The following is a 14603-nucleotide window of genomic DNA, read 5'->3' on the forward strand; positions in this document are numbered from 1 at the left end:
AACAGTTTTATTTGGAGAAGAACCGAACCGGGGACTTACCTCATGCTAGAAACCTGCGCTGACCACAAAGTCGCGTTCTCTGTCCTTATAGGAAGTAGTAACATGAGGGAGCTTTTCTTGCCCAGAGAAGTTCACAAGTGAAATGACTTTAGAGATAGTATAAAGGTCTAATATTTTCACGACTTTGTTGATGCACTTCTCAATAAGATGAAAGAAAATGGCCAAAAATACTTTTCAATAATGCAAACTAGAAGGCCTCTAATGCAAACCAATGAGGATCCCATTCAAGCGCAAAAAGTTACACCATCCAACGGTAAAATTAGATCAAAATGATTAGGTTAAGATATTTGGTATTTGTGATCTAGATAATTATTGTGGTACAACATCATTCTTATTACTGTAAACGTATGTAATTTTACCCTCACAATCTGGCACTTTGACAAGTAGTTGAACAATTTTGACAGGCTTATGCATTCGTAACGTTACCTTTTCGGAGGATGTCTTTTCAAATGTAATAATCACATTTTCTAAGGTGTGTAGGTAATTGTAATTGATTGCTTTTTTGAGGAAGCAATCTTAATATGAAGCACTTTTTCTACAATTTACTTCTTATTGGATCGTGTTTGCTCATTCGTGATAATCACTCGCCGCCTTATGAGTCGGCATTAAGTTTTATCATGACAACGACAGACAAAGGTTAATTAAACAATACCATATATTTGTCTGAAGAATTACCAATTAGAAATTGAAATTTTGACACGGAAGTGATCTGTAATCATAAAACCGTGGATGATGGCGTTTATGGGGTCTCAGATTTTAGGCGGAAGAAAATTAAGTCCAAAGATTTAAGAGCCCCTGAGCATTTCGAACATCTTTTTCTCGAGATCCATGATGATGAGACGACGGACTATCATCTCCAGAAGTCAATTGAGCAATTTCTTTCTCACGAAGATGGGTAAGTTGCTTGATTAGCGACGTCCAACCCAATTGATCCGAACCATCATGCACTTGATTTACCCACGGGCACCATCGCAAATGCTCACGAAGGGGATGAAACCCGGGTTTTGTATTGACCCCATTCAAATCGAAACATCCATCCAGATTGGGGAATGGTTCTTCATTGACGTCTTGGTCTTCATTGCCAGAGCCGTTTCTGTTCTTCAATGGGCTGCTCTCAGACGATAATTGTAGGTCGGACATGGAGCTATCATCTTCACGCAATTTTTCGTCTTCATCGTCGTCGGAAGAAAGAGTCACCACGTCAGGGGTTGGGTCATCATCTTCCTCCTGATCCTCTTCACTGTCACCTAACATTAGACTATTATTATTGCCAGTATCAACATCGTCATCATCATCATCATCGACATTATCGTCTTCTTCGTCTTCGTGTTCCTCTTCACTTTGTTCTTCTTCTTTGTCCTCGTCATCTACGTCCTCCAGTTCACCAGCATCGTGTACGCCTTCATTGCCGCGAGGATCATGTTCGTCTGGATCCGATACATCATCTTGCGCATCATCATAATTACTTGACGAATGATCGTTATCAGGGTTGCTTTCGCAGCCGACACCCTGAGGCTCAAATGTGGCTTTCATTGACGACTGAGGAAAATCTCGAGGGCTTGTTTCACTATTTGATGACGCGTCGTCGTCGTCCGAGTGACTTTTGTCTTGCTTTTCGAGTCTTTCATCGTAATTTACTTCTTCTTCACTGGCCTGTTGATTATTATTAGCCCCAATAACATCCTCGTCTTCGTCGCGTTCCCCTTCATCTTCAGTTTCAGCGTCCGGCTCGATTTCCAAGTCTTCCTGTTCGTCCACAATCAATGCATCGGTCTCCTTATCCGATTCAATGTCTGCAATCACGTCGTTACCAACCGCAGATTTCAGATGGTTTAATGGATACGTCACGGAGGGTTTAGGACTGGAGGGGTCAAGATTTGCAATCATGCTTTCGTCCGGTTTAGGAACTTCTAGATTTGATGCTTCCGAATGAAGAGCCGTTTTGGTTACAGCTTGCAAGATGTCACTTCCAAAAACTCTCTCGGCCAATCCTGCATCGTTGATACCGTCTAGGTCCTTACATGGAGCCTCAGGTTCCAGAGCATACTCACTAGAAACGGGCAGCTCCTCACTAGGAGTTTGCGACACAGAGTCTAGGTTGCTTAATGCGCAAGCATTTGACTCTCCTTCCATGACACTACACGAGTCGTAGTTCACATCCATACTAGAATCCATTACTTTGGTCTTACTCCAATCTTTTTTCATTTGAGGTGGAAATATGTCTTGGCCGTCCGTAGGCTTTGGCTTTGAAACATTGAGATCAAGGACACTCCGCTCATCAAAGTTGACCTCCATGCTGGCCTCAGACATGGCACGAGAAGGTGGAGAAAATCCAAGGGGTTTTGAGAAGACGCGCTCAAGAATCTTTTCACCATCAATTGGAGGTGGTACGCTTTTAGACCCTGGTGAGTGGACAAGAGCCAGAGGTTGGCTAAAGCTAAAACACAGTTCTTTTTGCTCCGAATCTTCCTCTTCTTGGTCATCGTCCTTATTGGTCAAATCGGCTTCCTCGTCCATCCGGCTCGCTTCTTGTGTCTCTTTCAACACATCTTGAACAGACTGAGAAGTCAAGGAGACCAAGACTTCATTGGTTATTTCGGCATGAATGACCTCGCTTTCATCTGGAAAAAGCTCCTCCAAAGGATCCAGCTCTTCTCCGAGAGCGCAATACAACCATGACCCGCATTTCCTTTGGCACAAGTGGCAATGGTAGACGAACACACGCGAGGATTCTACGATTTGCCAGCCCATGAGACTTAAAACCACAGCCGATGTCTTTTGAACCGAATCAATCGAAGCTATGTCGGCTTTTAGGGCCAGCCAGTCGATTAGTTCGCCAGGTACCAAATGGTTTCGGGTGCGTGATGAAAACAGAGGAAGGATCTCCCGATGCTTCCCGGTGGAATTACTTTGAATCAGTTGAACGACATCACCCAACAGCTCTTGTTGCGGCTGAAACGGATCTAAATACGACCGGGGAACGGAGACAGTAGCCCATGGGCAATACTTGTGATGGGCCGAGGTGAGCTTATCGAGCAGACTTGTCACACTCTTTTGGAACACATGAGGTTCGGCCGAGGACGGTAATTTGGCAAAGACATGGCTGCGGCATACCAAACACTTCAATAGATCGCGCTCAGACACCTCCCAACCTTTTTGGGCGCAAATCAGAGGTGATACCGGATTCACCGAAGACCATAGCTTGGGCGTAAAAGTCTTCAAGCGGCGACGAAACGCCTTCAAATCCGTCAGTTCTTCTATCGATACTTGGGATTTCAACTTGAGCTGGTCATCTGGGTTGACGCGGGCTTTTTTCCCGGGCGAAGACAATGAGCAATCCAACAAGTCACACACCCTAAAAAACCAAGCTAATTAGATAGAGATCCGATTCCTTGGGGCCCAAAAACTGGAGATATTTTACGGAATCCTACCCTTGGAGCGACCGTCGTAAATTCGGAGAACCCTGCGAATCTTCAAGGGGAAAGGCTCGTTTTCTAGCTCCGATTCCTTTGGAAATTGAGAACGGAGTGGACATGAGGCTCGGATCACCAGGACACTCAGATTCAACCGTCCAGGGTGAGGCCGGACCTCTCGTGTCGGGCGTGGTTGACGTCATGATCGAGTCGACCGACGAGTCTGGGGATTGCCGGAGGTAGACCAATGAGACGTCACGTTTCGGGATGTACGTGGGGATGGAGGTAAACACACGAATGGTGGTGGTGGTTGTGGTGGTAATTTCCGCCCGTTTGTGCTGGGACCATGTTTCTGTTGTTAGACAACACGATGTCAGTCAGGGTCACGACATGTGTACAAAACATTGGACAAATTGCGTCTTTGACTTTGCAACTTTCAAAAGCACCTGAGACATGATATTTGAAGATTCTGATACCTCTAATGAGACGGTGCACGTTTTCAATTCAATTCATTCCAAAAAATTATGGTCTATTTTACACGTGTATTGCCGGGCCTTTATGGAAGAAAAATGTCCATCTTTTCTAGGACGGATATCCATGGCTCACTTTGGTATTAAAAAGCTGCCAGTTTGGAATTGACGATTGTTTAACTTTTAACTCATTACTTGAATTCGAAATATCCGAAAAAGGTAGGACAAAAAAGTATGACCAAGGCAGTTCTTAAAATCGAACATTTTTTCGCGACAGATGTAAGTGATTCACACCATTGTGAAATTATTTTAGTCACTCCCTTGAGGTAGGTAGATGTGGAAGTAAATGCAATATACCGTGTGGCGCATATTATCTTACACACTTTTAGAATGATTTTTATTCTGATTAAAATTAATTTTATGGACTTAAAGCCAACTTTAGACATTTTATGACATCTGTAGCTTTCTTTTGCGCCTAATGGGTAAATTCTTTAAAACAATAGGAATTACATTCAAAGATGTCCAAGCTCCACGAAAAAGTCTTTGGACGTATTGTTGCTGGTGACCAGCCAACCTTCATTGCAAAGTACTTTGGAATTGCCAGCAGGACTGTCAACAATATAAAAAGGTTGTACCTGGTTTGGACAGATTGAGGCCTTCCTGAATTCTCTGACCTCTTTTTGAACCCTCCAGACTCATTGTACACCATTTAGAGGGCTTTTGATTTTTTAGAAAAAACATAATGAATAAATATAATTTTGAAGCTTTTTTTCATGAGTTCAAAATTTTGCAAAATTGGTGCAAAATATAGCGTGTCTTTTCTCATTTAAACAAGCTCCTGTCTCTGCTTTAGAGATTATTTTTCTGCTGTGTCTCCAAAACAAGTTGGACGTAATTCAGGGTAAAATTAAGGCCTCCATCAAAAAGGACCAATTACAAACTGAGTGTCAGGTTGAATCCAAAGACTTTTTTTCTATACTGCAAACTCTAAGAGAAAGATGAAACACCCTGTTGGGCCATGTGATGTCGATGGGGAAGCCATTAGTACTGTAAAGACTATGGCTAACATGGTAGATCAGTTCCCTAGTGTGTTTTCAACCCCACTTAGTTTGGAAGCAACAGCTCATTCCTCTAACAATGAGTCTTTTGAGTTGACAAAGTTAGTCAATTTGAGCAATATTATTGTCACAGATCAAGATAAAACTGTTGCGTTTCTTGAAGTTAATGAAGTCCTTCCTCCTTGCTAGCATGGGTTTGGAGCACATTTTAGCACAATTACCCAACTGATTGAGCATTTAGAGCAGGTCATTAAGGGACTGGAAAGGCATGAGTCAGTTGATGTTGTCTATCTTGATTTTGCCAAGGCCTTTGATAAAGCAGATCATGGCCTTTTGTTGAATAGACTTCATGACATTGAGATCCAAGGCAAGGTTCTTAATTGGATAAGAAGCTTCATTCATGATAGGAAGCAAATTGTTAGGGTCAAGGGATCCCATAGTGACATACATGATGTCAAGTCAGGTGTTCCCCATGGCTACATTCAAGGGCCCCTCCTTTTCATAATATTCATTGCCCCGCTTCAAAAGCTTAATATTACTGCCAGTCTCTCTTCTTATGCTGACGATACAAAGTTAGTTTCTGGTAGGAATGGCCAAGATTGCACTAGCCTTACAAAGGACCTAGAAATAATCTATTCTTGGGTTACTGAGAGGAATATGGCCCTGAACAGAATGAAATTCCGCTCAATGACATTTGGGTCAACTCCTTTAAATATTCCACTTGTAGATAATGGAGGTAAATATATTGAGCAGATTCTATGAAAGATTTAGGTGCAGTGCTCCAAAATAATGGAAAGTTTGATCAGCATATCCAGTTGAAGGTGGGTAAAGCTTTTCAATTTAAGCTTTTTCATGTGTGGTTGGATATATCACACGTTTAAGTCCAGAGATATCATCATGATGCTAACTCTGTACAAATCTGGAGAGGTGTGGAGCCATCTGACATTCTCTAAAACAAATACAAGTTCAAATCCGCCTTCCCAAAGGCTATTAGCTATGGCTTTGACCTGGAAAGTCATTTTGCATACCAAGCCTAGACATTAATCAGGGTTTAAAATGGGAGCCCCAAAACAACCAAGTATTCTGGTGAAAATAAAATCTCAAACATGAAGCCGATGACTGATCTTGGTTGAGATGTATAGCGGCTACTTTTCTTTAGTTTGTTCAAAGCTGTTTAAATGAATCTTCTGCAAAAGAGGTAATGTTGAAGACGTGTAAATTCATGAACTCAATTTTGGGACACACTGTAAAGATTGAAAAGTAATAAATAGACGAATTATAACCTTCCATTATAATAATACCGGGGATTACATTCCCTATAGTGGTTAGAAAGCCCGTGAAACCCAAACCAAAACAGAATATTTCGTGCTTTTGAACAATTTTTTTACGTGTATATTTGGCCCTCAAAAATAATGTTTTTTTCGACCCCTGGTTACCATTGCTCGAGGATCAGCAACAGAAGGGGTTCTTGACCAAAAGGTCCCTGCCCTACTTCCTCGTCGATTTTGAGCCTAATGAACTGAATTTGACAATCCAGTGGAATGCAAGGCTGAGGTCAAACCTCGAACAATGATGTTGAAAGCCTCATGTCCTTGTTGAGAATGGTAGGGTCTAGAGGGCTTGTCAGAGAAAAGTCACTCCAACCAAGAGGCCACTTGAGGCTATGCTTTGAACACATTTTGGTAGTTGGGCAGCAAGGTGTCGGGCTGATCGACTTCTCTTACGTTACTAAGTTTCAACCAAAGTAGACAGACGAGCCATCAACTCACTGGCTCCCTGAATTATTTAACTTGATTTTTAGAGTCACGGAACTAAATGTGTTCAGAGCCGATCCCCATCGCACACACCAGGCAGCCGCGAGGGAACCAAAAAAAATTCTCGGAAATATTTCTAGTGTCGTTTCGCTGACTAGCCCTCTAGTAGGGTTCAATACAATGATAGGACGTTCACCTTTATTGTGAACTCAAAGTTGTGCAAATTTATATCGCTGAATGTCTAGGTTCTACACGCTCGATTTCTATTCTCAATTCGTTTAGGTTAGCCTCTCAGTGGAATTGCCGAGTTTTTCTGCGTTTCATTACAATGCAAGAGGAAGGCGTTCTAGAGTTGTTGAGCTGACAAATGAATCGAGTTCTCTTCAAAGAAACAGAAAGGTTTTGATATTGCTATTTTTAACTTCCTTGTTTATCTTGGAGCTAATGAGGAGTTGTGCTTGATCCCCGGTTCTCCAATTACTGTGGTTCAGCTTCCCCTTTAATTAAGCGTCCACGCTCACTCAATCTCTCAATCTAGAAGGCATGTTCCTCGACCGCGCCCTCTTTTTCACATTAAGGCTGGAACACATGTTTGGGTTGGGATTTGCCGTTGGGTGCATACTTTTACTGGCTATATATTTCTGCAAGAGCGACAGTGCTCTCATCTCAGGTTTTCATTACAATTACTAAATTACTAACCGGCGGGGCGGGGGGCATTACATTTTTGGTATGAATCATCATTAGCCTGATCCACCCTAGAAAACCCCTTCCGTGGCTGTCCCAACGAGCCTGCTTCGAAATTCCGTCCATCCTTTAAATTTCCATGCCCCTGACCCCGTCGCCCATTCCACTGTCCAAAGAGGGCAGGAATATTTGCTCCTGGACGAGGGCAAGTGACTTCGATCATGGCTTCGCCCCCACCACCGGCATGCACATTCGCATTATTACTACTAGGACTCATCAACATCACGGTTTTTTTGGCCAACCGAGTCCGTGTCTTTCCTCACCGTTCATGTGAGCATCTGTCCGATCTGTCCACAACCGTACACGGGGTAGACAGAACATACTGCATACTCAGTCATGGACATACAGCAAGTACGTGCTCGTACATCCTGCTCTCTCAGGCTACCATGTCATATAGATGGAGGAACACCGGATTGCCGGGGCCACAGCCTAGAACGAGCGGTCCCGTACCCTCGCCTTAGCTTTGGAGTGGCGTGAAAGGAAGTAGTTGTTGTTCTGAGGGCGGTGGTGGGAGCCAGGGATCGGATGTAGTAGTAGTAGTAGTAGTAGTAGTAGTAGTAGTAGTAGTAGTAGTAGTAGTAGTAGTGGTATTTCGAACTAGTCTATCTATCGAGAGACCGAAACCTAAGAGGGTTCAATTCAGTCAGTGATACTGCTACACAGGGGTTGAAAGACCTCAGCCTCCTCGCGTCCGACGACGGTCTTGTGCTCGTTGTACTACGTACGAGATATACATACATCCATACCCTACCTAAACCCTAAAGTGGTGGAGTAGAAGGGCCAAGAGAGAGACAGAGAGAGACAGAGAGAATGTGTAAAAAGAAAAGAGAACGACCGTCGCAGAGCTCGAGAGAGTGAGGATCGACGTCGTTGACGAGAACGACGAGGAGGAAAAGGAGGAGGACAAGAACAACCAGAGCAAGGAAGCAGAGAGCTGGATGGAGCTGGACACCACAGAGGAATTACTAGGAGGAGTGGGGAGGCCTCTCTCCGGCCCGTGCTTTGGGAGTGCTTCAGTGCTTGCTGGCCACGGTCTCTTGAGAGTCGATCAATAACTATGTCTGGAGCTGCCTGCTGAAGTGAGAAAGTGAGGAAATCCACGAACCAAAACCGAGGTTCCATCATGTCCATAGCATCAGAATAGCACTTGGATAGCCAAAGTCAGACCCATGAGGTGTTCGTGATTAGTGAGGGATCATGGGAGGGCTCCGTACCCTAGTTTGGATGATTCTCCTGAGCTCTGTCCCGGCCTTAGCCAAGTCCACACCCGGTGCGAAGCATGAATTCCAAACTCACCGGAGAGTGCGCCGACACATCTTCAACTCAGAATCGAATCAAGTAGTCCATTCCTCCCATAGATGGGGGGGTTCTGCCAAGAGTCAACATCACCTGGAACGATTGGTCTTGGTCTTGGAGGATCTGGTGAGCGGTCAAAATGTGACTTTAGATCTCAGTCTGAACACGGACCTTATCCCTGATTCCTACTTCGAAAAACATCACCATGAGGTAAGTGAGCGTTTGAAAAGCTTCAACCCTAGTTATTGCTTATCTTTACGGCTTGTTTGTGGCCTAACTTTTATGGCACCACTCTCTCGCCTCTCATACTGGACATAAACCGTTCTTTCTCGTTTTGCTTTAGGGTAAGACACTTACCAAAAAGTTTTCCTCGGCCAAGGAGGTTGAATTGTGTCACTACAACGGATTGGTGCGGGGTCGTGTTCACTCATGGGTCGCTCTCTCCACTTGCGATGGAATCCACGGTGTCGTCTTTGATGGACGACATTTTCATCATATTGAACCCGAGAATGAAGAGTACCACCTGCTCTACCAACAAAATGATCACCTCTCGTCGTTACAATCCTCAAATTTCACCTCCAGGACCAAGCGAAGTGTGTCCAACGAAAAAGGTTCAGGCTATCTGAGTGATCAAAACAATCTACACCCTCCGGAAACTGATCACAAATCGGATATCGAGGCAGTATTAGGACCGTGGAATGCTAATAAACGGTCCAGGTATGTAGAGCTGGTTTTGGTGGTGGATAAACGAGAATTCCAAGACCACAACGAGGACCTGCAAAAAGTGCAACGGATATGCAAAGACATTGCCAATGTCATGAATGGCCTTTATTCGCCTCTGAACATTTACATCGCATTAGTCGGTGTTATTGTTTGGACCGAATATGACGAGATCAAGTTATCCACGAACGGAGACCAAACTCTGACGAATTTTCTCCATTATCGGAAAGAGCGCTTAGTCAAAGAACATCCCAATGACAATGCTCAACTACTCACCGGGATTACTTTCGATGGAGGTGTGGTAGGAAAAGCCTTGAAAGGGCCTATGTGTACATACGAGTTTTCCGGCGGGGTCAACATGTGGCACAGTGATGTGATTGGGCTCGTGGCCACGACAGTGGCTCATGAAATGGGCCACAATTTCGGTATGGAGCATGATCGTGATTACTGCGTGTGTCCCGACGACCGATGTATTATGGCCCCGGCCTCGTCTACGCTCAAACCCTCGTTTTGGAGCTCCTGCAGTCTCGAATATTTGGCCCTTGCATTTGAGCAAGGCATGGACTATTGTCTTAGAAATCGGCCCGTCAAACTATTTGAGTCACCGGTTTGTGGCAATGGTTTCGTGGAGCAAGGTGAAGAATGCGACTGTGGCCTCAAAAACCATTGCGACAATCCCTGTTGTAATCCTGAAAGCTGCACCTTGTATGCTAATGCTACTTGTGCTACTGGGGAATGCTGCGACTTCAAGACTTGCAGGCCCAAGCCTTCCGGCGATTTGTGCCGGCCTTCAGATCATGCTTGTGATCTCCCAGAGTTTTGCACTGGTGAATCAGAATTCTGTCCCAACGATGTCTATAAAGTGGATGGGACACCATGCAAGGTTGGCCACGCTTTCTGTTACCAAGGTACGTGTCGAACCCACTCTGACCAATGCAAATTACTTTGGGGTCCGTCGGGCAAGAAATCCGAAGACGAATGCTACGAGCAGAATTTGAAAGGCAGTCGACATGGAAATTGCGGTTACAACCGAATAAATGAATCCTACATTCAGTGCTCATTAGAGGATGTACGTTGTGGGATGCTACATTGCTCTCATCTAAATGAAAGGCTTGAATTTGGAATGGAGTCTGCCGCTATTCTCTCGCATTCTTTCATCAATTCTCGAGGTCGAATCATTCCCTGTCGAACGGCCCTAGTTGATCTGGGGCTGAATGATATTGATCCTGGAATGGTTCCAGAAGGATCAAAATGCGGCGATGGTAAACTCTGTGTCAATCAGCGATGCATTCCTGTGGAATCGCTAGTCATTGGTCCGAAATCGTGTCCACGAGATTGTAGTGGCAACGGCATTTGCAACAGCAAGGGTCATTGCCACTGCAACATCGGTTACGAACCTCCACTGTGTGATGCCCCTGGTCCTGGGGGAAGTATCGATAGTGGTCCTGCCAGTTCCTCTGATGAATGGTCTCCTTTGGTATTCATCCTCGTCGCGTGCCTTACTCTTCTTCCGTTGTTGTGCTTATTTTGTTGCTTTGTGGCTTGGAGAGCCAAGGGCGTTTCCTCCAGTCCCAGGGAGTGGAAGCTTTTCTTTGATGAAAAGGCACGTTCGAGTGTGGATGCAGGCCCTAGCAAGAAGAAATACCATTCCAAGCTGGAGATTTCTGGACCATTGGAGAATTCTGGCCTTGGAAGTCCAACACCAAGTCATGCCTTACTCCCTCATGTAGATACCAGCACTTCAGCGTTGAGCTCGTTACCAACAACGGTGAAGGAATCCAGCGATTCTGAAGACGCTGTCAAATTCAAACAAGAATCTTCAAGCCGAATATTTGGCCTTTCTCGCCCCAAATTTGGAAGACAATGCTCTGCCAGTAGAGTGGAAGGCGAGAAGCTCACTTTTATGCAGTCACTAGCTCGTAGTATCACATTTCCAACGTCAATCAAATCCCGTGAAGCGTCTGCAAAATATGAAATTAAGGTGGAACATCAACAACCAAATTCGGATAGTTCCACTCCAATCGAATCTGTTGAAGAAAAAGAGGACGTCAAAATAGTGATGGAAAAGGAACTTGAGCCCCCAAGTGGAGAGTCTCCCCTTGTTATAACCCAAAGCAAACCTCCGCCACCTCCAAGGCCCAATATCTTTGTACCTACCTCGAATTCGAAGCTTGCTTTCCCTCACAGCTCCACCTTCACCTCAGGCCTTGTTTCTAGATCTCCTTTCTTAACAGCCTCATCTTCATTTTCTACACCCTCCGCCTTGTCAGATGCATCAATGCCTTCAAAGAAATTGCAACACTCTTTGAGGTACAGTCCCAAACCGGCCTCATTGAATGAGTTAGCCTCAGATTCGAGTCCAGCTGAGATTGCAGTTGAACACAAAGTTACGACTCCATCTTCGCAGAGTGCCGGTATCTCATCAGCATCGGGGCAGACTGCATTGCAGCCGTCAAAATCATCGGTAGCAGGCAGTGCACAACCCTCATCTTTGAATAAGAAAACAACAACTGTGTTAGCTCCCAGCAGATCTGCTTCTGGAACAACTACCTTGCTGACATCAAAACCTCTGCAGTCGCCATTTTTTAAAAAAGCTGCTTCTTCGTCTCCGTCTGTGGTTGTTACTGCGTCTGTGACCTCTGCCATTACCACAAAGCCTACAACATCTACTTCAGTCTCCCCTTCATCTCAGTTTAGCACCTTCCAGCCTTTGAGCACCAGCAAGGAGAGCTCAGAGCCGTCCGAAGTGGTTCAAGCTCATGGAACTCATATGACAAAGAACAGCACTTTGCCAACTTCCTTGAGCTCCATCTACGGAGCACATATGAATATGCCCAAGTCGTCCACATTACCGTCTGGTTCGACTCCGGGTGGCTTGAGGCCAGAAATTGGTAAACCAGTCCTACAAACTGCTACGTCTTCAGCCCAATCGTTAATATCAAGAGCTCCCAGCACGGGGATCTCGCAGAGTTCCATTCTCGCCAAAACGGACCGTCGAGATAGGAGCTCTAAAGGCGTTGTTTTTTGCGACCCAATCACTTTACCAAGTCCCACAAATCCGAATAATCCTCCAATCATTCATCAACCGACCATGACATCATCAATGATTGTACTGATGTCATCGCCCAGACCTTCCCCAACTGTAGCAAGTGCTCCCAAGAACCAAATGTCCATAATTACACCAACATGGACCACAGAACCGACTCCCTTGACCTCTGATGCGGTAATATGTCACATCGATGAATCTGAACCTGATGGAGAAACAACCACCACGCTGGGTGCCACCTCATCGGCACCAATCGCTTCGCCCGACCGCGAAGTATCAAGCCCGAGCCCATCAGGGAGCAGTAGCTTGGCCAAAATCAAATCCAAGCTATCTCATGGTACCAAAAAGCCTGACCCAGACGCCAGTAGTGATTCAAGCATCAGGTCTAACCTAAGGGGATTGGAAATCTCTGGACCCATTCTTCAATCCACAATGGATCTAAAAACCAAGTTAGTACCGATTTGTGGCACTGAGAATACTCCGATCTCAAGATCGAGCCCAATCCAGACCCTGAGTCCAACACCAAAACGAGCAGCACCGCCTCCGCCTATTCAGCCTCGAGGTCAATTCAAAGGCTCGCACAATGATTCAAACCTGAAAGAAACGGCCGTTTCCAATAGCCCGAAACCCTCGGCTGTGTCTCGCTCTTCCTCCTCGGCATCATCGATTGGTAAGAGGCCTGCGAGTATTGCTACGTCACGCCCTACTAGACCCTCGGCCCCACCTCCAATGCCGCCGCCTTCTCGAACTCAAGTGCCTGCTCGGACTCAAGTTTCGGCCAGCGCTTCCGCTCAAAAACCGGCCTCACACTTAAATGATGGCGGCCCATCGAGAGAAGATAATACAAAACAAGAGCACATTTATGAAAAAATCAAGGGAAGTACTCCGGACAAAGAGATGCCTAAGGCTAAGAAAGAGTCCACCCCGCGTCCAAGTTCAATTGGCTTGAAAGGGTCAGAAGTAGCCAGTCCTCAAGACTCGGAATATGGAACCCCTTCGTCGTCACCACTTTTTGCCAAGAAGTCTCCGGACACCGTTTCAATGGCCAGTAGCGAAGGCGATCTGATGAAAGAAATACTCAAGGAGATCGTGACTAAGGATGACGAGATCTATAGCACGCTTACCAGGAAGAAGAAGAAGTCTGTTCCGAAGCCTTAATACCTGTTTTGTCAAAGTGCACTTGGCCTCCCATGTAGTATATCATTTTTGGGATAAGGCGTGCCAAAATCTCATGATAGAAGCTTATTTCCTCTGAGTTCCTGAGTATGATAAGGGGCAAAATGAGTCATACTCGCCTCGGTTCAGAACGCCATGGCTGGAATTTTAGCGGTTACTTTTAGATGTTCAGGTGAAGATGCGGTTTGTGGTAAGATTGAGAGTACCTCATTTGATGTCCGCTACCAAAACACCTTGGAATATAACTAATCCAGGCAAAGAAAAAGACAAAATGGCGCCATTCATTATCGTTTTGTACATTTCATACGTTATGAGAAAAACGGAAAACATATTGTTTGATCTCAGAGAAAGGATATTCACGTTACTTTGCCATTTACAATACTTGAATCACATTATATGACATTCAACATCACTTGTTCACAAATATTCATATATTTTGCCTGTTTTGCTCTCACGAGTCAAAAATACAAAAGTCTCTTCTAGTCCCTATCCTTGTTCTTGGTCATTATCGTAGTCAATTCTTTCCCTAAGGCATTCCTTTGACTAGAAAACAGAATTTTTAAGTATCTCAGTTGAACCTGGGGCTTTGACAGATCTCTTCTCTATGTAAATTGATGCATGTTTTGGCGATGATTTGCCACTATCGAGCATAAGTGGGTGCGAAAATATCAACTAAGGAGAAAATTGCCCTCAAACCACTTCAAGAGTTATGGCAAGATGCAGCTCGCGGAAAACAGGAAGTTGCGATGCTTCTGATTTGAAATGTGTTATAATTTAACCAGGAATGGCCTCGTTTGACCTAGTGAGATTATCTTGCGAGCTTTGCCCTGACAAAACAGGTTCATTGTTCTGCCACTGTTCATAGG

General features: G+C 44.9%; 2 protein-coding genes across 2 annotated transcripts; one reads left to right on the top strand and one right to left on the bottom strand.

Moving 5' to 3' along the window:
• Positions 1–696: 696 nt before the first annotated feature.
• Positions 697–3811, bottom strand: LOC131886060 (serine-aspartate repeat-containing protein F-like). Its single transcript, XM_059234290.1, has 2 exons — positions 3492–3811; positions 697–3415 (listed from the first exon to the last, which is right to left on the bottom strand). The coding sequence occupies exons 1-2, from the start codon at positions 3674–3676 to the stop codon at positions 832–834; spliced, it is 2769 nt and encodes a 922-aa protein (XP_059090273.1). The 5' UTR covers positions 3677–3811; the 3' UTR covers positions 697–831.
• A 4297-nt stretch (positions 3812–8108) lies between these two features.
• On the top strand, positions 8109–14226 carry LOC131886053 (uncharacterized). The gene is made up of 2 exons (XM_059234278.1): positions 8109–9005; positions 9139–14226. Exons 1-2 carry the CDS (start codon positions 8697–8699, stop codon positions 13717–13719), a joined length of 4890 nt encoding a protein of 1629 aa, XP_059090261.1. The 5' UTR covers positions 8109–8696; the 3' UTR covers positions 13720–14226.
• Positions 14227–14603: the final 377 nt, after the last annotated feature.

This window comes from Tigriopus californicus, chromosome 1, assembly GCF_007210705.1.
Source record: "Tigriopus californicus strain San Diego chromosome 1, Tcal_SD_v2.1, whole genome shotgun sequence".
Taxonomy (NCBI): Eukaryota; Metazoa; Arthropoda; class Copepoda; order Harpacticoida; family Harpacticidae; genus Tigriopus; species Tigriopus californicus.

Coding starts and splice junctions, on each gene's coding strand:
- LOC131886060 (XM_059234290.1), bottom strand. CDS start 3,676: ATGACGTCAACCACGCCCGACACGAGAGGTCCGGCCTCACCCTGGACG. Junction 3,416..3,491: donor TTACGACGGTCGCTCCAAGG/GTAGGATTCCGT, acceptor TTGGTTTTTTAG/GGTGTGTGACTTGTTGGATT.
- LOC131886053 (XM_059234278.1), top strand. CDS start 8,697: ATGGGAGGGCTCCGTACCCTAGTTTGGATGATTCTCCTGAGCTCTGTC. Junction 9,006..9,138: donor TCGAAAAACATCACCATGAG/GTAAGTGAGCGT, acceptor GTTTTGCTTTAG/GGTAAGACACTTACCAAAAA.